General features: G+C 45.1%; 2 protein-coding genes across 3 annotated transcripts in view; both read right to left on the reverse strand.

Annotated features, from left to right (window-relative positions):
* Positions 1-27,875, reverse strand: part of LOC310843334 (uncharacterized protein) — a 63,287-nt gene that overhangs the window by 16,075 nt on the left and 19,337 nt on the right. The window lies entirely within an intron of this gene.
* Positions 1,320-27,598, reverse strand: LOC310843288 (uncharacterized protein). 2 transcript variants are annotated; one of them, XM_083736373.1, is made up of 6 exons: positions 27,436-27,598; positions 25,786-26,278; positions 25,509-25,590; positions 25,159-25,241; positions 24,317-24,443; positions 1,320-6,730 (listed from the first exon to the last, which is right to left on the reverse strand). In XM_083736373.1, exons 2-6 carry the CDS (start codon positions 26,185-26,187, stop codon positions 4,716-4,718), a joined length of 2,709 nt encoding a protein of 902 aa, XP_083592499.1. In that variant the 5' UTR covers positions 26,188-26,278; positions 27,436-27,598; the 3' UTR covers positions 1,320-4,715. The 2 variants fall into 2 exon arrangements, with proteins under 2 accessions (XP_083592499.1, XP_083592500.1); XM_083736374.1 differs by lacking the exon at positions 25,786-26,278.

Here is a 27,875-nt window from a genome sequence, read left to right on the forward strand (position 1 = left end):
GTGGACTCTGACTACGCCCACGGTACCTTTCCCCCGGGACCAGCACACCCTGCCAGAGAAATTCAATGGGTCCCCAGCCAGCTTTCCCATGTTTCTTGCCCAGACTAAGCTGTATATTCAGGGTCGAGCCCGGAATTTCCCCGATGACCACACCAAGGTGCACTTCCTGATCAGCTTGCTGAAGGACCGGGCGGCCAAGTGGGCATTGCCGCTGCTCCGGCAAGACTCTCCCTTGCTGACAGACTATAAAGCGTGTTGCAACCATCTGGAAACCACGTTCGGCAACCCTCAGAAGAGGAGTCAAGCCAATTGGGCATTTCGGCGGTTGAAACAGGACAAGTCCATAGTGGCCGCCTACACCACAGAATTTCAGCTGTTGGCACAGGACTTGTCCTGGAATGATTCCACCCTTCAGGACCAGTATCTTGAGGGGCTTTCGGATGAGATACTGGACCAGCTGGCCATGATGGATCGCCCCAACACGCTGGACGCCCTCATTCAACGGAGACTGCAGATAGACGATCGGTTGTAGGACCATCGCCAGGCTCAGGGCCGCCAGCACTCCCGGCTCCAGGCTCCGGTCCTTCCCAGCAGTTCCACAGCCACAGCCAAGTCGCTGGAGGAGAAAATGCAACTTGGGGCAGCGCGGCCTCGCCTCTCCCCCGATGGCCCAGGGGTCCCAGACATAGCATGATGGGCCCTCACTGGTGGAATTGCAACACCTCATGGTTCTGGTGCACTAAGCCTTGCAGGACTTCCTTCGCAAGAACCTGGAGGGCGGGTTCATTCGGCCCTCTACCACACCCACCGCCACTCCAGTACTCTTTGTTAAGAAGTGTGGGGAGCTTTGTCCCTGCCATGATTACCAGGCCCTGAATAAGATTACCACCCCAGACCGGTATCCCTTGCCCCTTATTGCAGAGTTGCTGGAACGGGTGCAAGGGGCGCAGATGTTCACCAAGATGGACCTTCGGGGGGCCTACAATTTGATTTGGATCCGAGCCGGGGATGAGTGGAAGACAGCATGTGGGACCCGGTATGGGCAGTTTGAATACCTGGTAATGCCTTTCGGGTTGTGCAATGCACCTGCCGTGTTCCAACAGTACATCAACCACGTGTTCCAGGACTTGCTAGACAAGTACGTGGTGGTGTACCTAGGTGACATTCTGATTTACTCCCACGACCCAGCTCGCCACGAGGGTCATGTCCGGTCCATGTTGCCGCGCTTGCGGGAGCAACGCCTGTATGCTGAGCTCAGCAAGTGAAAGTTCCACCAGCAGTCAGTGGACTTCCTTGATCACCAGCTCTCCCCTGATGGGGTGCAGATGGATTCCGGGAAGGTGGCAGCAGTTCGGGAATTGGCAGCACTCTGGAACCGCAAGGACCTATCATCACCACAAGGGACCATTATCCTGAGGGGGCAAGACAACTGGTGGAAATGAGAACCGACCACCGGAACCTGGAGTACCTCCAGACTGGGTTGACCACTTGGCATTGGAGGAGTTCGCTTACAACAACGCGGTGAACGCCTCCACCCAGCAGACCCTGTTCCAGGCCACTTACGGTTACCATCCGCGTTTCTTCCCGGACGTGCTGTCAGCATCTGCAGTCCCCACGGTGACAGATTGGCTCCAGGAGCTCCAGTCTCAGCACCAACTATTGATGGAGCAACTGCGCCAGGCCAAAGATGCGTACAAGGACCAGGCCAACCGCCACGACCAGGTGGGGCCGGAACTCTGCGTCGGAGAACCATGGGGCTATATAAATTCTAATTGGACTCCATTTGAATTCGGCAATTGTATCCAGGCTGCAATTAGCTTTTTGGTTCCTTAGGAACAACTGAGCAACTTCCCTAGAGTGGAAGACCAAAGCCTATAATAATAAAAATCCCATAGAAAGGCCAAGGCAAAGACATCTCTCTCAAGAAATGTCCAAACCAGTGCCACTACAAGGTGACATGGTCAATATGAAAGCCCTACAGGGATTCACCAGGGATTGTTGCTGCTGTGATATGATGGAGGTGTGAGACCAGAGGAGAGCTAGCTTTGACACCTGGGAACACACAAAGAAGGCAGAAACAAAACAAACTGCCTTTTCCACTCATTATTTGACTTTACCGCTAAGTGTAAAGCATAGACCACTATGGAGAATGTTTCTCCCAAAGTGCTAGAATGCCACAAGTAATTTAGGAACAAAATGCAACATGTGTTATTTTTTATGTGATATCCTATGTCCAGCTATATGCACTGCTACTTCTGCAAACAGCTTTAAGAGTCCTGACATGCAAGTCTCTTAAGATTTACACGAAGGCATCCATTTGCAACATACCAAGTTATTATTTGTGGGGCAACAATTTTTTAGAAAAAAAATATAGCCCCAAAGGGGGGAACTGTTATTAAATTTTTTAGTAAATATAAATCTAAATGTACCAAGCAAACACATATATAGATATTTAAACCACATGTCCAAAACCCACAGGAAAAGTCCTAAAGCCATATTTCACTCTTTCAGTCACCTCAAATATTTCTCAAGGTAAAAACAATGCACCCAGATTTCTGTTGTAGACTGCCTTTTCTGTGATGTATGTAGGATGTTTCTGGGGGTGGTCTCTGGACTTACCTTTTTCAAGCTAAAAACAATGCACTCAGATTTCTGTTGTAGACTGCCTTTTCTGTGATGTATGTATGATGTTTCTGGGGGTGGTCTTGGACTCCAGGGCAGGCAATTTAAAAAGTCTCTATTAAGGGCTTGCATGCATGGCTCGGGGTCCCCCTCCTCTCTCCTGCATGAGGGGGAGCACCCTCTTACAACAGTTAATAAAGAAGAGGCTTACTGACTGCTTTGCTTCTCAATATTCTCTGGTTGGTCTCTGTTATTTACTCCTACCAATAGAGAACCTACAAAAAGACTCTTTATGGGCCCTTGGGTACCCCATAAGGAAAAAGGAGGTTTTTTTTTCCTTATATCACCTGCAATCATGTGTGGTGAGTTAGCAATTCACTCCTCCCGTTGCTGGATATGTGGCTAGTATGTCACATGCCCCTGTTTACTTTCCTAGGCTTGGAAAGTTTAAGAACAGAAGTCAGTCTTATCTCTTCTGCTCTGCTGTGCTTTTGCACTGTTCTTTGTCTCCCTGTCTGTTGCTGGAGAGAGGACGTCATTATGATTCATTTGGTGTCATCTGCAAATGTGATGAGCATCCCCTCATTTCCTTCATCCATGTCATTTATCAAGACCCTGCAGCACCCCTCTGGTCACTTTTCCCCAGGATGAGGAGGAACCATGAAGGAGTCCTCTTTGGGTTCGGTCCGTCAAATCCACCTAACAGTTACCTCATTCAGCCTCATTTTACCAGCTTCCTCACATAAATATCACAGAGGACTTTGTCAAAAGCCTTACTGAAATCAAAATACACAATTTCCACAGCAGTTCCCTGATCAACAAAGTGTATAACTCTATCCAAAAAAAAAGAATAAAAATGGAGAGATTTCTCTGGCTTGTCTTGTTTTTGAGAAAGCCATGCTTTCATCCTGTATGTTTATATTGTAAAATCTTCAGATGATGGGCAAACACATTTAAAAAAGCATAAATGAGGATCTTGGCAAGCTGGAACATGTGCAAAGGAAGGTGATTTATGTATTTATTTAATTTGTAAATCACCTGACCAGTTGTGCCGACTTGAATAAAATATTGGTGGGGGCCAGGTAAGGCCCGCCTTGCACTATCAATCACATAGTGCACGCACACCATTAGAATGGCAATGCCTATAATGGCAGTGACTATAAAAAAAAGTAATATTTTGCGCCCGTAGTTCAATTTCTCAGCAGCTCCCCTTGCCCCGGAGAACACTTCTAGCATTTCACATCCTCTACCTGTGGCATTGTTCAGCAGTGGGGAAAGTGACCTCTTCACACCGGATGTCCATTTGGTATGGCCCTTTCCAGGTTTTTCCTGCCCCTAGTGTTTGTCTTTCATTTGTTCTCCTGTGTGTGTTGCCAGTAGAAGCCACAATTCTGTGGGTACTCTAGGTGGCGCAGAAAGCACCTAGAAGCTGACTAGAGGTTGAAGTGCCGATCAAACTTCAGTTTTGCGCTCTATTGATTCCAATTAGCACTACTGGGGGTGGTTCAGATTCTGGGGCAGTGCTTTTGGCCAGCAGAGGGAATAACAGGGCCAGCCTACTTTCCCTTTAAAGCAAACTTGGGTCTCCAGCTGTTTTTGGACTACAACTCCCATCATCCCTAGCTGGAAGGAGCAATGGGGAGGGATGATGGAAACTATCATCCCGGGAGCTGCTGGGGACCCAAGTTTGGGAAAGCCTCCTTTCAAGCAACTTTTGCGTTTGGCCCGCAAAGATGGGACCTGTCCATGTTTGTATCTTCTTGTATTTTGTTTTCCTCATGACCTTTGTGCGGTTTTTTAAAATTTCTTAAAAGGGCAAATTGATAGCGAAATTGTATGCCAAGTAGCGGAAGAATAAAAGGTTGCATTTGAAAAATACACAAAGAAAACCTGGGGGGTGGCCTCCTCAGATATTTTATGGGGGGGCAAAGACCCCTAGGAATTTAAGAGTGGTTGTATTCATACACCCACACGTCTCAGAATGCTTAGAACATAAAAACACAACATAAAAACACAAAACACCACATGTTAAAACAGTATTAGATGTCAATAAGAAATAGGCCTGGTTAAAATGGTGTGGATTTGCCTGGCTCCTAAAGCTGTATACTGGTTTTTCCAACGTTTGTATGGATTCTCTGATGGGAAGTGAGAGAAGAGCTTTCAGTGAAGCACTTTCCACATTTGACACACTGATAGGGTTTCTCCCCTGTATGAATTCTCTGATGCTTAGTGAGATGGGTACTCTTCCTGAAGTTCTTTCCACATTCCATGCACTGATATGGTTTCTCCCCTGTATGAATTCTTTTATGGGAAATGAGAGAGGAACGATCTGTGAAGCTCTTTCCACATTCCACACACTGATAGGGTTTCTCCCCTATATGAATTCTTTGATGGGAAGTGAGATTGAATCTCTTCCTGAAGCTTTTTCCACATTCCATGCACTGATAGGGTTTCTCCCCTGTATGAATTCTGTGATGGGAAGTGAGATTGGCGCTCTTTCTGAAGCTCTTTCCACATTCCACACACTGATAGGGTTTCTCCCCTGTATGAATTCTGTGATGGGAAGTGAGATGGGAGCTCTGACTGAAGCTCTTTCCACATTCCACACACTGATAGGGTTTCTCCCCTGTATGAATTCTTTGATGGGAAGTGAGAAAGGAGGTCTTTCTGAAGCTCTTTCCACATTCCACACACTGATAGGGTTTCTCCCCTGTATGAATTCTTTGGTGGGAAGTGAGATGGGAGCTCTGACTGAAGCTCTTTCCACATTCCACACACTGATAGGGTTTCTCCCCTGTATGAATTCTGTGATGGTAAGTGAGATCGGAGCTCTGACGGAAGCTCTTTCCACATTCCACACACTGATAGGGTTTCTCCCTTGTATGAACTCCCTGATGCTTAGTGAGATGGGAGCTCTTCCTGAAGCTCTTTCCACATTCCACACACTGATAGGGTTTCTCCCCTGTATGAATTCTTTGATGGGAAGTGAGATTGGAGCTCTTCCTGAAGCTCTTTCCACATTCCACACACTGATAGGGTTTCTCCCCTGTATGAATTCTTTTATGGGAAATGAGAGAGGAACGATCTGTGAAGCTCTTTCCACATTCCACACACTGATAGGGTTTTTCCCCTGTATGAATTCTTTGATGAGAAGTGAGAGAGGAGCTCTTCCTGAAGCTCTTTCCACATTCCACACACTGATAGGGTTTCTCCCCTGTATGAATTCTTTGATGGGAAGTGAGCTTGGAGCTCTGACTGAAGCTCTTTCCACATTCGACACACTGATAGGGTTTCTCCCGTGTATGAATTCTGTGATGGGAAGTGAGCTTGGACCTCTGACTGAAACTCTTTCCACATTCCACACACTGATAGGGTTTCTCCCCTGTATGAATTCTTTGATGGGAAGTGAGATTCTGTGTGTGACTGAAGCTCTTTCCACATTCCACACACTGATAGGGTTTCTCCCCTGTATGAATTCTGTGATGGGAAGAGAGGTTGGAGCTCTTTCTGAAGCTCTTTCCACATTCCACACACTGATAGGGTTTCTCCCCTGTATGAATTCTTTGATGGGAAGTGAGATGGGAGCTCTGACTGAAGCTCTTTCCACATTCCACACACAGATAGGGTTTCTCCCCTGTATGAATTCTGTGATGGTAAGTGAGATCGGAGCTCTGACGGAAGCTCTTTCCACATTCCACACACTGATTGGGTTTCTCCCTTGTATGAATTCTCTGATGCTTAGTGAGATCGGAGCTCTTCCTGAAGCTCTTTCCACATTCTACACACTGATAGGGTTTCTCCCCTGTATGAATTCTGTGATGGTAAGTGAGATCGGAGCTCTGACGGAAGCTCTTTCCACATTCCACACACTGATAGGGTTTCTCCCCTGTATGAATTCTTTGATGGGAGGTGAGATTGGAGCTGTTCCTGAAGCTCTTTCCACATTCCATGCACTGATAGACTTTCTTTCCAATAATATTTTGTTGATGCGAAGTGGAATGGGAGTTTTGACTGCAGCTTTTTCCACACTCCAATTTTTTACGTGGCTTCTCCTCCCTGGGGATTTTATCGTGGTCACCTTTGTTCTCAATTTCTGATTCATCACAATCTGCAATGGAGACAAAAAGGGATTAGAGCCTTAGGAACAAATGCAGAAGAACTCAAGGGAGTTGGGTGTGTGTTCATTACCTGTGTTGTTGGTCATTAACCAACATATTTATTATGAGATTCTGATGCATTGTTGAATGTTGCTTTGTTTGATTTAAAGTAGTGGTCAAAATTGTGGAAGACTTGGAAAAAAGTGTTGTTCTTTTGGAGTAATATTATAAATTTATATATCAATGGAAAGATAATTTGATCAAGAATGCAATCAAGAATGCAATCCAACGAAGTTTTTTCAATTACCCATATTCTATCAAACCATATAGCCAAATAACCAGGAAAAGGAAGCACAACTTGCTTAGGTTGACTTTTGTCAGTAACTTATGTGATTGCTATCAAGTTGGTCATTTAGTGAGGTTGAAAAACATAATCAAATTTTTAAAATGGCACAAAGAGTTGACTTGTCACCCAGAATGTGATGTAAAATTGTACTATTAGGTGAACAAGGCTACAGTTATGAAGAAATTAGATGAAAGATTGGGAAAAACTAAACCAAAGCTGGCCTTTCTATATTTTTGAAGAGATATAAGGAGACTCAGTCACTACAAAATCAGACTGGTAAAGGCAGGAAATGTTGGGAAAGAAACATTCTGCATAGAAACAGTAAAGATGTTTGTACCTTTAAGAACAGTTTCTGTAAGCTCTGGGTAAATTGGGTACAGCTGGCCATGACTACAAAATGAGAAAAGCTGCAGTTTGGAGGACTTCCGGGGTGGCGCCATCGGCAATGGCAGACTCCCTCTGAATTGAAGGTACCAGTTCCACGCGAAATGGGTCGTATCTGCTGCGGCGAAGCGGGGATCCTCTAAAAAATCACAGGCGGGTGAAGCCTGTGACCATGGGACTCGGCGGGCACCTTTAGCGTCCCCCCAACCCGCAAAGGAACCCATTAACGGGCTCCGAAGCGAAGAGGGGAAAGTGGTGCGGTGCTGTGAGTCTACTGCTTTTTCCGTGGAGCGAAGCCGCATAGCCGTTGCCGGAGAGCGCTGCCTTTTTCCTGGGACAATTTGGCATCTAAAGAATCACCCGTGAGTACTTGAAACTTGAACAATTGGACTTTAAATAAGGATTGGCCAGTAGAGAAGAATTGGACTCAAAATTTTAATTCAATTTGGTACTGAAACGGGAAGGTCTAAATAGGAAGTCAGGCTTCTGTTTCTTTGTAGTCAGAACAAAGCAAAGACAACGTAAACTAGAGCTTAGAAAATTACTTTTAAAGGACTGGTCTTCATCATTTAAAATCGTGAAGCCCCCTTCGGTAGCAGGAGAAGAAGGGGGATTTTCTTTTTTGGACTGTTTAAACCTGCAGAAGTGAGTTTAATGTAAAGTAACTTTCCACCGTCCTGATCCTGGAGCAGAGTGTCAGGACTGACGTTTGAAGCTCATTGACCAGAGACAAATGTTTTTGACAGACAGCTAAAAGAAGAGTAACATAGTGACTCTATTGTTTCCTTTTGCATTTCAAAGGTACAAATATTGACGGTACTTTTTGAAAAAGAAACTTTGTTGCTATTGTTCTTAAGAGAAAGAATAAACAGAAGTTTTCCCCCTAGAGGGAGACTGTGAAATTGTAACCAACTTCAGGAGCTGGCAGCTGTTACAGACTACAATCATGGGAAAGGATTGGTGACCTTGTAGGATAATGTTTTCAGAAGCTCTGTTGGGTGCTTTCTGTAAAATAAATGCCCTATTGGATCAGCTAAGCCAGAAGACGGACTTGATGACTAATGCGGCCAGAAATTTTGAAAGGCAGTAGGAAACTACTTGGAGCCTACCCAGGATCTAAAACAGGAGTGTGCTTTGACAGCACAGACGAGAGAAGAGGATACTGCTGAATCCTGGGTGCCAGAAATGGAGGGAGTTGACAAATGAATTTGGAGAAAACCAGATTTGGAAAGATAAAGTTTGGTTTGGTTTGGAAATGGGGGGTTGGACTGACCCTCCCATGCAGGGATGTTTGGACTTTCTGAGTCTGGTAACGGGCCGTCAGATGTTTGGAGTTGTGGGGGCTCTTAATTTTGGAGGGAATTTGAAACAGGTGTTGAAATACCACATGGTGTTTAGTCTGGACTATGGAAATGGGGCAGATCTGCTGAAAAGGGTCAAAAACATTACTAAGCTGGAGTTCCCACGAGTGAAAGGAAAATATGAAGAAGAGTTGCGGAAGGGACATGGAGGGGACTTGAGGGCCTCGGATATAAGGATACCAGGTTAATGCGCTAGATTAATGGGACAAAAAGGACTGTCAAAATCCGGGACCAGGAGGAAGGGACGCTGGATGAAGATTGGATTGTTTTACTTTTTTTCCTTTTATCATTAGCACTGTTTTTAAATAGTTGTTGAATGTTAGAAAAATGTTGAAATGGAACTACTTGGTTCTAGTAAAAATGTTTTAAAAATTAGGTTAATGATATGGTTATGAGAAGATGGTTAAAATAAGATTTAAGTTTTAAGTTCCAAGGTCTGCTATATGACAAGATGAAAACAGATTAAGATAATGTAAGGACAAAATATTATGAACTATGGAAAGTATTTGCTGTGATAATTATTAACTAGGATACAAGAAAGGGGAGGAGGAGGAGGTCAAGGAAAGAAGGTAATGAAAGTTAAAAATTTGAGAATGATGGATGTATTTTTTCTTTTTCTTTTTTCTTTTCGTTTTGTCCTCTTTTTGTCGTTTTTTCTTTTTTGTAACTTTGAAAAAATCTTTAATAAATATTATTATAAAAAAGGAGAAAAGCTGCAGTTTGAACCTGCCTGCAGGAAAAACACCCACAAGCTTTGCTGTTTGTTGTTTTATAATAAAACCTTTATTTAATTTGGTTTTACACCAGTCTTGTGGTGTCACAGTTTCTGTCATCTGCCACCAGTGGAAAATCCCCCTATAACAGGTTATGGGCCCAGTCCCGAGTGGGCAGAGACAGAACATGAAAATAACCCAGAGGCTAGAAGCAACTCAGCGTTTCTCAAGCAGCTGGCTGTGTGGAGGCGCCAGCAGAGAGTGTCTGTTTGAGACCAGGAGCCGAACAATTCTTCAAGCCACGTGTGAGTAAAGACTGAGTGGAAAGCTGAAAGCTGGGTGGAGCCATGACTGGACTTGGACTTGGAGCTGGAGCTCAAGGGGGAACTTCATATTTTCCAGTAGAGAAACTGGGAGAGTCCAATTATATGTTATTGTTATTGTTAGCCCTCCTGTAAAAGATGAGGATGAAGAAGTAGATGAAGCAGACCAAAGACTGGAGGACAAAGCATATGTCAATCTAATTTTGAGTTTAGAGAAGTCTCAGTTATCTCATGTGTGAGACCTTGAAACAGCAAGTGAGATCTGGAAAGCACTGAAAGCAATACACATTAGAGACACTGCTGGCAGCAAAATTACTCTGAGAGCTCTGTACCGAGCCAGACTAAGTGAGGGTGAATGTGTTTCGAAACACCTTCAAAGAATGCATGATTTATTTTCACAGTTAAATGAACTTGGGGAACATTTTTCTGAGCGGAGAAAGGTTTATATTGTGCTGTCTTCACTTCCTGAGTCATGGGATAATTTAGTGATGACGCTGGAGGCAATTCCAGAAAGCCAATTAACGATGCATTTCTTAACTGGGTGTTTGCTTGATGAGGAGGAAAGACACCATGAGAGGAAGGTGACAATCCCTCACCGTAACTCCGGAAATGGGAGGCAGTCCAGTAAAAGATATGCAACTGATGAGGGGCGGCAACATAGAGGTTGTAGACCAGAGAGGAAGCAGCTTTCACAGTCAGAAAATGCTATTGTTATGGGTCAACCAAGCATTTAGCACAACAGTGTACTGTGTCTGGGGGAGAAAACACAAGAAAAGGGCGGCCTGCATTTGCTGGGAAGGAAGGAGACAAGAAGAGTCGAGTCCAGTATGTTTCTGCAGCAGTTCGAGGCACCAGTCACGACGTTGGACAGGACTGGATTTTAGACTCAGCAGTGACAAACATTTTTTGTTAAGTCTGCACAAGCCCTTGTAGAAAAGCAACCTTGTAAATCTGTAAATGTAGTACTAGCTGACGGAACAGTGCATGAGTCAGCTGGAAAGGGTAGTGTGAATATTAACTGTTTAAGTACCAAATTTACCAATGTTTTATGTGTACCAAGTTTAGAAATCAATTTGCTTTCAGTTACAAGTCTTGTTAAGCAGGGGTTTATGGTAACCTTCTCTGGGTCAGGATGTAATATAGAGAAACTGGGAAAGTGGTTACACTAAAAAATGGTTTATTTTGAAAGACCAGCTAGTAAGTGAGTCTGGGGCATGTGTTAAAGCCTGTAATAGAGCCTTGCATGATGAGTGCCAGCATCTGTGGCATCGTCGTTTGAGGCATGCCAATTTCCGCAGTATTGCAAAAATTCCAGAAGTAAGGGAATTAAAATGAAAAAATGTTCAGTTTTTCTCGACTGCAATACTTGCAAGGAGTCTAAAAGTAAGCAGGGATCTTATCGTGAAAGTAATAGAATTAGCAAGAAGCCATTTGTGTTAGTACACTCAGACCTTTGTGGGCCATTTGCAGAATCTGAAGGATGAGCAAAGATTTTTCTGGTTCTTGTGGATAATTATAGCCAGTATACTTGGGTATACTTGTTAAAACACAAAAGTGAAACTGGTCAACTGATTAAAAATTGGGTCAACTATATAGAAAGGCAGTTTCCCTACAAAGTTACCCAATTCCAGAGTGACCGTGGAGGCAAGTTCATGTCTGAAGCTCTCCAGGTATGGTTGAAAAAACGTGGTATTAGTCACCGTAAATCGTGTCCTTTTTCGCCTGAAGAAAATTCAGTTGCAGAACGCAAGATAAGGTCTTTGCAAACAATGCTAGATTCTCTGCTAAGTGATTCTGGCTTATCCAGGAAGTTTTGGGGGGAAGCAATTCTCTGTGCTAATTACCTACAGAACAGATTGTTTCATTCTGCCATAAACAATACCCCTCATTTTTTGCTTTATGGGAAAAAAACCTTTTTTTGGATCATGTTAAAACTTTTGGTTGTTGGGCTTGGGTTCACATCCCAAAAGGACAGAGAAGGAAAGGCGATCCCAAGGCAAAGAAACTTAGGTTAGTTGGCTATCAAAGTTGGTCAAAAGGGTATCGTTCTGCATGAGGGCGTGGCAGAGTTGTGATATCAAGACATGCAGAGTTTTGTGAGCAAGATGGTTGGGCTCGTTTACATGGAAATTCAGAAGTTGTTTTGTCTTCAGATACAGATAAATTTGTGAAATCTGAGGAAGAAAAGTCACAAATTAGAGAAAGTTCTGAAAGTGATAGTGATGAGGAACAGGGGATGAGGGTCCCAGTACACAATCTCCTAAAGCTGAACCAATTTCTCCTGAGGAAGATGAATCAGAAGAGGAAGATAGTTCAGAGGGGGAGAGTGCTCAAGTTAGAAGATCACAAAGAAGCAATAAGGGGGTACCTCCAGAAAGGTTTACTATACAAGAAGTTAAAACTGTTGATGTGAAGAAAGAGCCTCGTGATTATGAGGTTTTAAAGTTACCACACCAGGAAACAGTAAGGTGGAAAAATGCAATGAGAGCAGAAATGAAATCTTTAGCGAAACATAATGTGTTTACTATTGAGCCATTGCCAGAAGGAAAAAAGGCAGTGGAGTGTAGATGGGTGTATAAAATAAAACATTTAGCAGTTGGTAGTGTTAAGTACAAAGCTAGGCTGGTAGCACGAGGTTTTACGCAAAGAAAAGGTGAAAGTTTTGATGAAACCTTTCTCCTACTGCAAGGAGTGAAAGTGTACGTTTACTGCTAGCTATTGCAGCACAACGTGGGTTTAAGGTAAACCATTTTGATATTGAAACAACTTACCTTAATGCAACTCTGCACGAAGAAATTTTTATGAATCAAGCACCAGGATCAAACAATCAGCTAAAAATTGGAACGAGTGTCGTGATAATGCTTTGAAAAATCTTGGCTTTAAAAGAAGCTTAGCTGATAATTGCTTGTACACTAAAGGAAAGGGTGATAAACATAATTATGTTTATTGTATGTTGATGAATTGCTTTATTCTAGAAAAAATCAAAAGCAAGTGAAAAAATTTGCAGAACAACTAAGAAAGGAATTTAAAGTAAGAGATTTGGGGCCAGTAAAAAAAAGTATCTACCGGTAGGTCTAGAAATTCAAGGAACAAAACGATGGAAGTTTTTTGTCGAGTCAAAAAGATAAAATAATGGAATTACTTGAAAGAAACAGTATGCAAAACAGCAAGGGAGTAAAACCCCCAATGGAAATAGGTTTTTTCAAGAATGAAGGAGAATGCCCAGAACCAGTAAATCCTGAAATGTACCATTCAATAGTTGGAAGTTTATTATACATTTCATTGTGGAACAGACCAGATTTGAGTTATGCAGTTGGAAGACTGAGCAGACTAGTAAGCTATCCCACAGAAAATGCCTGGAAAGGTTTAAAACATATTTTCCAGTATTTAAAGCATACACTTGATTATTGTTTAAGATTACCATCTTCAGGGTCTACAAAATTGCAGTGTTACATTGTCAGCGATTGGGCCAACCTGCCTGAGAGAAAATCAATTTCTGGCATGGTGTTTCAATTTGGGGATTCCTTGATAGGTTGGAAGTCCAAAAAGCAAGGAATCGTAGCCACATCTTCAACAGAGGCTGAATACTGTGCTTTATTGGAGTTGTGTAATGAAATAAAATTTTACGTTCAAATCCTCAGTGATTTCGAAATACAATGTGATTATCCAGTTCAAATATGGGAAGACAATCAAGCTGTAATAACTTTGGCAGTGTCTGAGCAGTTTAAAAATAAATCCAAAGATTTAGAAATTAAGTATCAAAATATGACTGAAAATCATAAACTAAACCTGATAATGCTAAAATATTGTGAGAGTATGCAAAATGTGGCTGATATATTTACGAAAGCACTAACTTTTGAGAAACATGCACAACTAGTGGCAAAATTAGGAATTGTTGTGTATGATGTATAAATATGTTTTGTATATGTATAAAGTACTGTTTTGTTTCTGCTTCTGTCTGAATGAGAGGGGGTGTTGGGAAAGAAACATTCTGCACAGAAACAGTAAAGATGTTTGTACCTTTAAGAACAGTTTCTGTAAGCTCTGGGTAAATTGGGTACAGCTGGCCATGACTACAAAAGGAGAAAAGCTGCAGTTTGAACCTGCCTGCAGGAAAAACACCCACAAGCTTTGCTGTTTGTTGTTTTATAATAAAACCTTTATTTAATTTGGTTTTACACCAGTCTTGTGGTGTCACAGTTTCTGTCATCTGCCACCAGTGGAAAATCCCCCTCTAACAGGAAAAGGTGCACAAAGGCAAGTGACGGTTGAAGAATGGAGAGACTGTGCCTACATGACAGAAAAAAATCATCTGGGTGTATTCAAGACAATATGGTGCAATGTAATGGGAAGATGAGTGCAAGGACTGGTCTAAATGTTAGAATTCTAAGGGAAAAGCCATTGTTATCTCTCAAGCAAAGGTTGGAAAGATTGAACCCGTGTTAACTGGACAGCGGAACAATGGGACACTACCTTGCTTGGTAGTGCTGGCATGAAATACGCAAGTTTCTTTAATCGGATAAGAGGAGAAGAATCAGAGAAGATTTACACCCTACTTGCATTACACCGACCGTGAAACACCCAGACAGTGTGATGATCTGGGGTTGTATGGCAGCCAAAGGTGTGGGCAGAATTTGCGTCATTAATGGGAATATAAATGCTCGAAAATGCATAAACGAAATATTTGAGCCCAAACTGAAGTGTTCCGCAGGTGATCTTTTCCCAGATACTGAAGCATTTATATATATTTAATATATATAATTCCAAAATGGCGTCGTTGTTAGTGGTAGCGTCGACTTCAGCTCCGCATCAGTTGATGCTGTTTTTATTATTTTTATCACTTTTTATTAGCTTTTATCAGCCTCGGTATTTTATCTTTGTTATTTGGCAGCTATTAATTTACAATGCTTGAGACAAGGGCATGAGTTAAAAGCTTTAGAGAAAGTCTGGAAAGTTCCGGAGAAAGCCTTAATTAGCTCCGGCTCTGCAGGAGTGGAGATTAGACGCCTATCGTGGGTAGATGCCGAGCTTCCTTGATTTACAACATAAATTAGCAGCGGCTCTATCTCTGGGAAATGCCTAGGAAAAAGAAATGACCGGCCTCATCTCCACAAGTGAGCCCACAGAAGAGCAAGCAGAGCAAAATGGACGATTTTGTAAGAGCACAGAATTCAGAACTCACTGCACCAAACAGAACTCATTCCCAGGTAGGTGGGGATGCTTTAATGGGTGAAGATCACCCAGCGGAGAATGCTGAGATGAGCGCTCATGAACTACCATCTGAGGGGGCACCGCTCTATGCAGAAATACTCGCAGACCACTGTCTGCTGACTGCAAGAACAGTGGAGGAAATTAACATCAAATGAGAAAAGGTAACGTCTCTCCTGACGGAGTTGGTGCTCCTGGCAGCCCAAAATAGCTCACTCAGTACTAAAGAGACCGACCACAGCGTTGCCCTCCCTCTAGACCATCGCGTACAGGGGTGTAACCGGTCTGGGCTTGATAACCGAGAGACTACAAATACTAAAAACAACAAAAGCGAAAGTAGGGACCTGATCCTACAAAGTACTCAGGTAGCTCTGGATATATATCCTTTTAATGGTATGCTGCCTTACTGGAAATCAATTGACAGTGTGAAAAGAAACTTTAAGCTTTTACTAAATATCCATTGCAACACTCCGATCGTGATAAACTTGCTCTGCACAGACCCCCAGCACACTAGACTCATGCTGACATTTTCTGACTCAGCTACCCCTAAAATGCTACTGAAATATAGGGCCATTTTACAGGACTATAATATTGTTTTAAGGCGTGTTTTTAAAGACACAGAATGAAAACAACTACTGCCAAACTTGTCGTATAGCCGGACCGACCCCAAGCAATCAACGCCCCCTCTGCCAAAGGGCTTTCGCCACAGGGCCATGATTCATTCGGGAGGGCCATCAAAGAGGAATATGTGCGGTGAACCCAGCTGCAACACTCCCTTGGAGAGGGAAACATCAAAGCAAAAAGGCCAAACACACAAAGAACGCCAGCCCAATCTAGATAATTCAAAGATAGGACACACCATTACGCCTTTGGCAGACCCAGAATTTCACCACTCTCTACTCCAGCTGGAATGTGATCAGCCAATGCCAAGTGACGACCCTCCCAAGGGAAATGGGACACAGAGAGAGCCAGAGACAGATTTAATTGTCTTTGACAAAGACCCCCCGATGGTCCCAGCAATTCAGAAAACACCGTCGATGCCGGGAAATCGGGAAAATGCTGCAAATCAACCCCGAGAACAACAACACTGTGCATATCCTAAGAACGGTTGCATCATTTTCGAACCAGTGGGAGAGCTGATAACAATTTCCCCATCACAATGAAGCCAAGCCAGTTATGGAGCGTGCAGCCTTAACTTCATCTCATGGAACATAGCGGGTTGGGCCAACGAACTAGGGGACGAGCCATTTCGTGAATATATAACGGGGTTTGACATAATAATGCTGCAGGAAACTTGGGCAACTGACAACATAGTTCTCGACAGTTACGACGCTTATGAAATCAAGGCCTCTAAACCGCTCGGAAGGGGACGACCGAGGGGGGGCCTAGTAACTCTGGTTTCCACTCAATTGGCGTCACAAGTTACTGAGTGCTCAGTTTTCGAGCAGTTGGCACTGGGGATCACTTTGCATCTGCAATCCAAGGGCATCATTCTTGTTTCAGCTTATATCCCACCATATACAGTGCAAACACTATAGATAGAGAGCATGTGGCGTAAATTCCATAGTTTCCTTTATTCCCTACAAATTAGGCACCCTGGATCGCCTTTTTACCTAATGGGAGATATGAATGCCAGAACAGGCTCAAATGATGATAGACTGGAAATAAAATTCCCAATATTAAGAGATCTAAAGGAAAATAGCGCCCTCTTTCTAAACCCACCCCCACGTAGACATTCGAAAGATTGCCAAATCAACTATGCCGGATTCTGCCTGGCTTTTTTTACAAATAAGTCTTGACCTCATCATTGCTAATGGGGCATTCCCCGGGGACAGAGAAGGCGAGTACACATTCATAAATACAAATGGAGCCAGCACAGCACTGCCTCACAAACAGAGAGGCCTTCGAATCAATTAAAAAATTCACCATAGATAATAGGACTGAAAGCGGCCACCTACCTCTAATCATCTCCACTACTGGCCAAAATTCAATTCAGCGCTCTCACATAGAACATGAGGTCATAGATAAAGCAAATTATCCAGCATTGCGTAGGAAAAAATGGACACCTGAGATAGCAATTGCAGTTGAGAATAGATTGAATTCACAAACTGCAATTAAGTTAAGATCAATTATAATAAACAACCTATCAGTAGACTCCTCCCTGACGGCTTACGAAAATCTCATTGAGTCCCTGAAGGATGTGGTTTCGGTTAACATAAATTGAATGCCTCACTAAACAATGAAACTAAACTCTTTTGGCTACTCAATGAAAAATAGTTCCTCAGCCCCCAGCTGTGTCATTCCAGCTCAGGTTTGGGAGAATCACTTCAGAAATATATTTATGGAAAATCCAAACCTCCCTTCCAGCTTACAGGAGGATGACAGGGCAGAACTGTCACTGCTCCCTAATTGGAGGCCGGTTACTGTGGAGGAAGTCCATACATTAATTGGGAATCTGAAGCATGGAAAGGCTCCAGGGAAAGACTTTATCCCAGCAGAGTTGATTACATCAAACCAGCACTGGTGGGCTCCGCTTCTGGCAGCCCTCTTTACGGTAGTAAATAACTCGGGTAAGGTACCATATAGCTGGAAACATGCTATAGTAGTTCCAATCTTTAAGAGAGGCCGCCCAAATGTACCTTCCAATTATAGGCCAATTAGCCTGTTCTCAATAATTGGGAAGCTGTATGCCCGTTTCCTCAGTAGCAAACTGACAACTTTTCTAAATGAACACAATATACTATCTGAAGCCCAGGCAGCTTTTCGTGAGAACCATTCAACAACAGACCACTGTCTAATGCTGTCCTTCCTAGCTGAGAAGTATACCAGGCCTCTACAGGGTAAACTCTTCGTGGCCTTTATGGATCTGAAATCAGCATTTGACTCCATCCCCAGATCCCAGCTATGGTCCAAATTAAGTCTGATTTTGCAGGACAAACGACTTCTTTTTCTCATAAAAGCCCTGGAACCAAACTGCAGGTCTGATGCGGTCGACAGGGACAGCTATCGAACAGCATCAAGATGACTAGGGGGGGTGAGAGAGGGTTGTATTTTGGCCCTCACATTGTTTTGTCTATTCTTAAATGACCTAGAAGAGAACTTAATGGACCCAGATGGACACAGTCCCAAAATAGGAATGAGAAGGACTGTTGAATAATTAGCGTGACGTAGCTAATTGGTTTACGATCCCAATTAGCCCCAGCTTACAGTGGCCGTCGGGTCCGGCACATTTCCCTCAAGCTGCGCCGATCCTTCACTCCGTCACGACATGCAGAGTAAACACAGTGGAAAACTGTTGCTTCTTGGTGATTTAGATCCATGCAAACACACCAGGCATTTGTGTGTTTATTTATTAGTCTTTTATTACAGCAGAAAATAACAAATCACCATTTCTCAGATTCTCCTGGGCTGCTAGCATTCATGGCTGCCTTCTCTTTCAGAGAACAAAGAGACAGTAAGGAAAAACTCCTCCCACCTTCCAAATCACACATCAGAATGGACAGACGTCACACAGAACTCCTTAACCCTATGAGTTCTGAAAACCATAACACCCCCTCTTCTGTCCATTCCTGAGGTGACTTGTGGATGTACCTTTACAGACCCTTTGTTCCCTTTCCCGGCATTTTTGTCAGGCACCTGTGAAACCTCCTCACAACTCTCAGGTTCGCACTGTGCGAAACCAACCCACACACCTGTGGCCTGATACCTCTCAGGTGGAATTCCCTTCGTTGTGCGACTGGACCGCCTGGGCACAAACTCAGGTATTTCCTCTGACTCACTGCGATCAGCAGGTGTGTCCTCTGCATCATGGGATTCCCCCTCTGACTTAAAACGTCTTCGAATCCTTTGCATTACGCTAACAGGAGACCTAGGCTCACTCTTGGGCTCTCTTTTAACAACCTGTGGAGACGCCCCATCCTGTTCTTGACCTTGGTCAGTGACCTGGTCTTCATCCGCAGGTTCAGCCCCTGGCTCTCCTTCCTCATCAGAATCTTCCTGCTCTGAATCAGACAGACATTCTGAGAGAACGTCACGCCTTGCAGGAGTCTTTGACCAACCATCCTGCTCATAGAACTCAGCATGTTTGCTGATCAGAAGCTTGCTCTGATCACCTTCTGGATATGCAAACCGCCATGCTTTAGAAGACGGTTCATACCCACAGAAGATCATTTTCTGGACCTTGGGTCCACCTGGCCTTTGCAAAGCCTTTGGCACCGGCACAGATGCGGCTGACCCGAAAGGACGTAGAAAATGAATCTGGGGTTTCCTTCCGTGAAGCATGAAAAATGGAGTGTCTCCTACCACTGAATTGTAGGACCTATTCCAGGTGAAATTCACATTCTTAATTGCCTCCATCCAGAGTCTGACAGCATCACCTGTGTAGCCTTAACCAGAGCTTCACTCCTGAGCTCTGCCACCCCTCTCTGTTGAGGAGAAGTCACCTTGTGAAAGAACTTCTGCAAAGCAGACCCAGTAAACTCTGCACCTCGGTCACTAGTGAGTGCTTGCACCTTGGTGGAGAACCTTAGTTCCATCTCCTCAACCCAACTTTTAATCAGTTGTGCTGCATCTCCCTTGGATTTCAGAGCATGAGTCCAGGAATTCTGGCTAAAATCATCCTGCATCGTTAGCAGATACCTGGCTCCTCCCAGACTTGGCTCTTCCATGGGGCCAAACAGATCTATGTGAACAAGTTCAAAAGGTTTTGTGGTTACCCTGTCCACCCTGGGGTAACTGCACCCTTTTACCTTTGCCTTTCTGCAAGCCTTACAATTTATGGCTCTTCCACATTCCTGAATTTTACAGCCTTTGGTACACTCCTGTAACACCTGGAGTTCTTCAAGAGAACTATGAGCTGTCTTCTTGTGCCAAACACATGCACATGAAACATGAGTGGGAACTGTAGCACGCATAGCTTGTGTCCCCTCACCCTTCAGAGGCGTTCTAAGAACAAAGGGATCATTCTGCCCCTTTTCAACTTTGACTAGCTGCTTCTCTCCCTTGGAAATTGTGCACACATCATGTTCAAAGCAAACCTTAAACCCCTTCTGCAACAAATAAGGGACAGATAAAAGACAGTGACGCATTCCAGGTACAGTGCAAACCTCCACCTGCTCCAGCAAAACAGAAAGAAAGACATTTGCAACATTAGTTACATTTTTCTGTTCCCCATTTGCAAACTGAACAGTTTTTCCAGCCGGAATTGCCTTGCAATTCCACATCTCGACAGCAGGGGTCTCTGGAATCAGGTTGCGATTAGCTCCTGAGTCGATGATAAAGCAGAGTTCATTGTCTCTCTCAGAGCTGTCCTCAAACATTGCCAGACTGGCTGTCAGCTGATAAGCGTCCTCATTGTCTTTAGCACGTCTGCTTTGCGCATTCCCACGCCTGGCTCCCTTGCCGGGCTGGTTACCATGGAAACCTGGCTGGTTCCCATGTGAAGCGACCTTGACAACATCCTGCCTCGTCTCCCTGCTTCGGTGGGGGCAAAAGCGACGCAGATGTTCCGTTGAATTACAAATAAAACAACGACGACGATCACCAGTGGAAACAGTGGAAAAACACTGCCCAGGGCTCCTTTCAGCTGGCCTGGCCCCCCTTCTTCCGGAAGAGCTCTCTGTGCCAGCCCTGCCCTGTCTGAAACTGCTTTCCACTCCAGCACTCTCAGTGGAAAACTTTTCAAACTTGCCTTTGGAATTCTTCGGGCCCCCCCCGACGTGCTCATCAGCGCTCCTTGAGGCTAATCCATCAAGAACTGGGGCTGCAGCCATCTCTGGGCTCTTTATTGCTACTCCAGGGCTCTGGCCTCCTGCTGAAGTTTCACACAAACTTCTCAGCACCTCCCAGGCAGCCCTTGCTGACTCTATGCCCTCCAAACTAGGCAAGAGCGATGCGTGTACGCATGCTTTCAGCATACCAAGCTCTCTTTGCATTCTCTGCTGGCTATCTTCAGGCAACGCAGCCTCAAAGCCTGCAACGTCTGTCCCATCCGCACCTGCACTGAGGGTAGTGGCTCTTTCTGGCTTACATCCCAAAGCCCTGTAGCCAAAAACAAACCCCGCACTTTTCTGGACCAGATTTCCCATCCTTGGGTAGTGAGCTTTTCAAACGGGATGTCCTCAAAGACCTGGCTGTCTGCCATGTTCTCCCCAGGGCCCCAAGCCGTACTCACGTATCAACAGCTCTCCGGCACCTGTCTCTGGAGAAGCGATTACCTCAGCGAGCTCCTCTGCCTCTCAGCATTAGACAGAAATCAGCGTCTTTCCAGCTGGCTCCAGCGTCCTCCCAGCTGACTTCAAAGCACACTGGCAGACTTCGCAACAGTTTTATAGCAGTTTTATAGCAGTAATTAGTCCCATAACCTGTTGAATAATTAGCGTGACGTCGCCAATTGGTTTACGATCCCAATTAGCCCCAGCTTACAGCAGCCGTCGGGTCCGGCACGTTTCCCTCAAGCTGCGACGATCCTTCGCTCCGTCACGACATGCAGAGTAAACACAGCGGAAAACTGTTGCTTCTCGGTGATTTAGATCCATGCAAACACACCAGGCATTTGTGTTTATTTATTAGTCTTTTATTACAGCAGAAAATAACAAATCACCATTTCTCAGATTCTCCTGGGCTGCTAGCATTCATGGCTGCCTTCTCTTTCAGAGAACAAAGAGACAGTAAGGAAAAACTCCTCCCACCTTCCAAATCACACGTCAGAATGGACAGACGTCACACAGAACTCCTTAACCCTATGAGTTCTGAAAACCATAACAAGGACCCCTCTGTTGTTATATGCTGATGGCGCGGCCATCATCTCACGTTCCAGGCCAGGTTTGAATTATCTGCTGAGGAAATTTTCTCATTACTGTTCTGGAAATGGTTTATCCATTGATTATGAAAAATCTAAAATTTTAGTCTTCGAAAGAAGATTCTCCCAGTCTAAATGGGTGCTGGAGGGCCATAACCTTGAACAGGTAAAATACTTCAATTACCTAGGGCTCACATTTCATCATACAGGATCGTGGAAGCACCATTGGCAAACCTCCCTTCAAAAGGCGGAGATTACAAAGCTAGCCATACATAGATTCTTCTTCACAAAGGGCGGCAAATATGTTCCAGCAGCCTTAAGGGTTTTCAACGCAAAGCCCGTTTCCCAACTCCTGTATGCAGCAAATATCTGGCATAATGGGGACCTGCCAAAGCTAGATGGCTTTCAGGCAAAACTTATACGATCTCTGCTGCAGGTACCTAACTGCGTCCCCAACTCCGTACTTCTGTTAGAAGCTGGTGAATGCCCAATTTCAACTAAAGCGTGGTGGTCTGCCCTAAAACATTGGCTCAGGATTTCAGTGTTTGATCTAGGGAAGGGTCTGTACCAACATCTGACCAATGAGGAATTTGTCAGCAAATGGCAGAAAACCATGGCTAAAAAAGCCACCTCTATTGTTCTGTCTCCCCCCCCCCCAACTGTATTACCTGGGTTATGAAGGCGCCCAAAAGGTTTTAAAGCAAAGATTATGGGACAATGCACACAGTGACTTGCCATCTCGATCACACACAGTCTGTAGTATGCTGGCAGCAGGAGTTCAATATGGGTATGTCTTTAAGTTAACATCTTACATAAAAAACCTGACAGTACCTAACTACCGAAGGCTTTTCACCAAAGCCAGACTAAATGTCTTCCCCTCTGCAGTAGGTTGAGTAGGTTGAGAGGCGTTCCCTACCAGAACAGACTTTGCTCGTGTGCTCAAGACATCGATTCCGTAAATCATATTTTGTTGCATTGTGCAAAATATGAGCAGGCCAGGGCTGAACTGATACTACCCTTGCTGGTACCCTGCCCAGGAAAATCAGAGGCTCACTATGTCAGGTTCCTACTGGAAGACCGGACAAAACCTAGAACATTAGCAGTGGCAAAGTTTTTATCGGTGGTTGCAAGAACAAATGAGTCCTATATTCTAAACAAAATGCTTGATTAACCCGGCTGTATGAATTGTGTATTGATTTGTAATGATTTGTTGAGTCTCTGGACCGTAAGAAAGATTGTTGTTGTTGTTATATATATTTATATATTTTTCTTTTTCTTTATTATTTCAACAGGATTCAGCTCTATGTCGTGTTGCTGCTTTGTGCAAAAGGTGCATTCAAGATAATGATATTTCACTGCTGGAATGGCCTGGGAATAGCCCACACTTTAACCCAATCGGAAATCTTTGGAGCCGGCTAAAGAAACTTGTTATTCAGAAGCAACCCAGCAAAAAAGCCCAATTAACAGAGGCAGTAATTCAGTCTTGGTTTCCCATTATTACAGCTGCAGAACTAAAAACTTGGTTCACTTCATGGGAAGGCGTTGTAAGGCCGTAATTAAAGCTAAAGGTTACCAATGGTTACCAAAGGTTTCACGTTTTTTCTTTATGACTGCTGTTCTAATAAATACTCCTTCATAAAAGTCATCGCATTACATTCTTCATTAAATTATCTTTCCATTGCTATATAATTTTATGGGATTACTCCACACAAAAGTGGTGTTATGAACCATCAAACCTCAGAAATACACTTTTCACAAAAGGTTTCCATATTTTGGCCAATAGTATAAGTTGTTCATTTTAAAGTTAATGTTCTTTTTACATGGGATCAGATTATTATTATTATTATTATTATTATTTATGTTTCATTTTTACATGTGTGTTGGAAGCCGCCCAGAGTGGCTGGGGGAATGCAGCCAGATGGGCAGGGTATAAATATAAATTATTATTATTACTACAGTGGTACCTTGATTTAAGAATAGTCCTCTTCCAGAAAAGATTAAGTTTGTAAACCGAGGTACCACTGTATCATCATCATCATCATCACCACTGCTACTTCTACCTGAAATTCAATAAGTCTAGCTCTTCTCTGAGATGAATTTTGTTTGGCCCAGTCATGGCATCCCCTCCATCTCCAATGTCAGTCGTCTCTTTGGTCAACCCAAGACTGACAGGAGCAAAAACAAAAACAGAAAACCTGAAGCTACTTATCTTTCCTAACAATTCTGAAGCTGACATTTAAGATGGCCTGGGCAGTTCAGACCAGCCCAATTGTGGTAGAAAAAGGAATAATCTGAGGAAGATTGTTGGAAGAAAAAACTGTAAGTTACTCTTTATTGTGGGGGTGTTAGGTTCCCAGGTGTTATGGGAGGCGCTGTTGAGCTCTGTGAAAATATATGAGGTTGGTCCATAGAGGTATTTTTTCAATTTCCAGGCAGATATAACAATCCCACAGGGAGCCTTACCAAGAGAGGCCACAATCCCACAATTCTCCTCCATGACGTCCTTATGCAGAGCTCTCTGGTCAGGATTCAGCAACGCCCACTCCTCATCCGTGAAACAAACAGCGACATCTTCAAAGCACACTGGACCCTAAAGGAAAAAGGGAAATGTCCTCCTCTGAAACAGCAGAAATATGATCTGCTACACAATGCTCTGTTGCTTCCAGTTTGCCTGATGGAAGGATCCAATTACTCCTCTCCTCTTGAGGAAGGTTCCCTCCCAATGCCGTAAAGCCAAATTCAAGGGGTCCATGGGAGCATGGAGAGGGGGAGGATTGGGGGGCAGGCCCCATTTTTCATCCGATGGGGCTGGTTAGGTGAATCCAGGCCACTATTTGTTCTCATTTGTCCACTGCTTAGAAAACAATTTTAGCATTCAGTGATCAATCTACAATTAAAATAAGCCTATTTTGGTCTCCTGGGTCTGAGAGACAAGTAGGGAGGGTGGCTTCTGGCAAAAGGAGAGGGAGCCACCGGTGGTTCCTCCTTCTCCTGACTCACCTCTGCCTCTCGACCTTCCTCTCCCACTCGCCTCCTTCCTCTTCTGCTTCTGATTCTGCACTGCATTCTGCCACAGAGTCTCCCAGCTCACTAAGCCCTGTTACCATTCCAGCTTCTGACACCTCCTCTTCCCAGGCTTCCCCCTCTGACCGCTCATCCTTCCTCCAGCTCCAATCCTTCGGCTCTGAGCCATCTTCCCTTCCTGGTTGCCCGGCTGCTTCCTCCCACCATTCCTCTGTGCCCAACCAGTCCATGACATTGCTCCATCCCTCGGCCTCTGGCCCCACAAGGCAGCTTCCCCTGACCTGATCTGGTTCCACAGCCGCTGCTTCCCTTCTGCCCCCATGAAAAGGCGGATCAGGAGGTCTTGCTGCCATCATTCTGTCACCTGCAAAAGAAAAAAGGTAAGCAGGACGCCAGGAGTGCCTGCTTCTCTCACAGGTGAAACAGGGCATCTCTAAGTACAGATGGGCCTTTGAGAAGGACTTACCTACTGAGAGTATTTGGACGTTTGTGCCCATTTCATGTTTCATCTCCCCTCTTCTGGACCCTTGTTCCCAACTTTCTCCCCCCAAAACAAGATGAAAAGAACCCTCAGATGAGTTGGAAAACCAACAGAATGAGACCAGTGGAGAAAAACCACCTTCCTCCTTACCCAGTGGCCTCTCTCTGGTGTCCAACGGAGGCCTCTCTGCCTCACAGGAATCCAGGTCCATTTCTGCAAAGAGATCCTTTCCCTGAGAAAGAAACAAGGATTCAAAACAGAGAATGGGGAGAAATACTAGAAAGAGAATGGCAAAGGCTTGAAGGGTGTGAGATCTCATTTCATGGATGCTTTCCCAGAAAATAGATGGGCCATCAGCTGACCATTATGGGATGTTTCTGACCTGTTTGGAGCCCCTTGGGAGTATCCAGAGGAAAGTCTCTCTCACCTGCTTTCTCTCCTCTGCCTGACTCAGGAGGAAACCTTCGGCCAGGGCCACCGCCTGGGAACTGGTCTCCACTCCGCATTCCCTCACCCAGCTCTCCATCTCCAGGGGAAGGACAGCCAGGAACTGCTCCAAGATCACCAGGTCCAGCATCTCAGCTTTCGTGTGCCTTTCTGGCTTCAGCCACTGATGGCAAAAGTGGTAGAGTTGGCTGCAAACCTCTTGGGGTCCTTTGGCCTCCTGGCAGCAGAACTGCCTTAACTGCTGGCTCTGCACCTCTGAGTGGAGGGTGTCCTCCTCACCCAGAATCTTCTGCACAGAGTTTTCCCAGAATCCCCCACTGCTCCCAGTTTGGATGGCATGGCCCCTTCCTGCTTCAGGGCCAGCCGAGTCTTGCTCATCCATCTGTGCTCTCAGGAAGCCTCTGAGAGATCAGAAGGAACCCTTTGGTCTTCTGCCAAGTTCTGTCCGTCTGAATGAGAAGCTGCAGCAAATCCTACAAAGCAAATACATTGTTCTGTTACAGAATCTGTAGGACGGGGGGGAAATGGGCTGGACTTCACCGCATCTCAGACCATGAGCTATCTTTTTGAAAAGAAAGTAGAGGAGGAGAAGAAATAAGTCTCTAGCCTTCTAGCAATGCAAAATGTGGAGGCAACTGAAGGTATTTCTGTGAGATTAATCAACCTGGTTTCTGCTGCCTCCCAGTCAATGCATGGAGTCAGAACCGACTGACAAGGGAGTTCTTGTGGAAAATGGATGCTTGGCTCTAGTGAGGGTCCTCACTCGGGGGTCCTCAGGAGTTGCTCCTCACCCCCACCCCCACCCTCCCCCCACTCCTTTTCTTGCTCTCCTTTTTCTGCCGCTCTCCAGACAGACTCCTGGGGTGGGGTCCCTTTTTCTTTGCTCTGAGGGCCAGGTATGGGCAGGGCCAAAGACATCTCCTTTGAATTTAGGTATGTAATTTATTATTATTAATAGTATTATTATTCTGTTAGCCAGCTTAACACACACACAGTCATTGATGCCAAGATCCCTGGAGGCTCAGTGAGTAGCAGCACCCATTTCCGGCTGCTTTGCCAGCAACAATCCCTTTGGGACAGAAAGGATGTGGTCCTGGGATGCCCTGCTCTGGGTGCGAGGGGATTGCTGCAGTGGCCTCCGTGGGGAGCTGCCCTGGGAGACGACTGGGAAACTGGTCCCCAATGCAGCAGCCAGGCTATGGCCTGGGATCCCTCTCTTTATTCCTGGCCTCTCTTTCCTACTTTTCCCCGTTGTTGTTGTTTTTTTTTGGGGGGGGGCTAGTCCACCTCCTCGTCCAGCTTTGGAAAACCACTTGCACATGTTACCTCTGTTGTACAATGAGGCTGAGCGATGTGACACAGAGTTAAAGTCCCAGGGACTTTAAAAAGGAACTTTAAAACCTTGTTTTAAAAAGGAAGATTTCGTGGAAGTCAGGGATCCTCTGATCTCCAGGAAGGAGAGCGTGGCAGACCTGGCCCCTCCCTGGCAGGACCCTCTCATCCTCCCTGAATTGGGGTCCCCCCCTGCAGGAGCACATCTGGCCCCCCAGGCACCCTCCCCTGCTGCAGCCCTGGGACCCCCCCCCCGTCTCCCCCCTGCACCCTCTGGGGGGAGAGAGAGGAGACTCACCAGATCCCAGGCGGGGGCTGCGATTCGGCCCTTGCAGGAGAGACCCCAAAGCAAGGAAAGGACTGGGGAGGGAGGGGCCTTGGCTCTGGAGGACCTGGCCCCCCTTGCTTCCTGTCCTCTCTAGGAAGGCAGCTCACTTCCCTTTAACCCTTGCAGTGCCGAGTCCTCCCTCGCTCAGCCCTCTCTCAGATTCTTATTATTTTTTATGGATTTCGGGGGGGGGGCAGCTGCCCCCCTGGCTCCGCCCATGCCCAGATATCCTTTTGGGGGTGAGGCTCTTGGCTGGACTCTGAGCATCTCCCTCCCTTGGGTGGAAACCAGAGGAAGAGCCTGCAGGGAAATGGGCTTTGCAGGAGGCAAGGAAGCTCCTCCTGGAATTCAGGAGTGGAGAGAGAGGAGGGGATCCCAGGGTCATCTAGTCCAACCCGAAGCAAGAGGGG

This window comes from Podarcis gaigeae (assembly GCF_964106915.1).
Source record: "Podarcis gaigeae genome assembly, chromosome: 4".
Lineage (NCBI taxonomy): Eukaryota > Metazoa > Chordata > Lepidosauria > Squamata > Lacertidae > Podarcis > Podarcis gaigeae.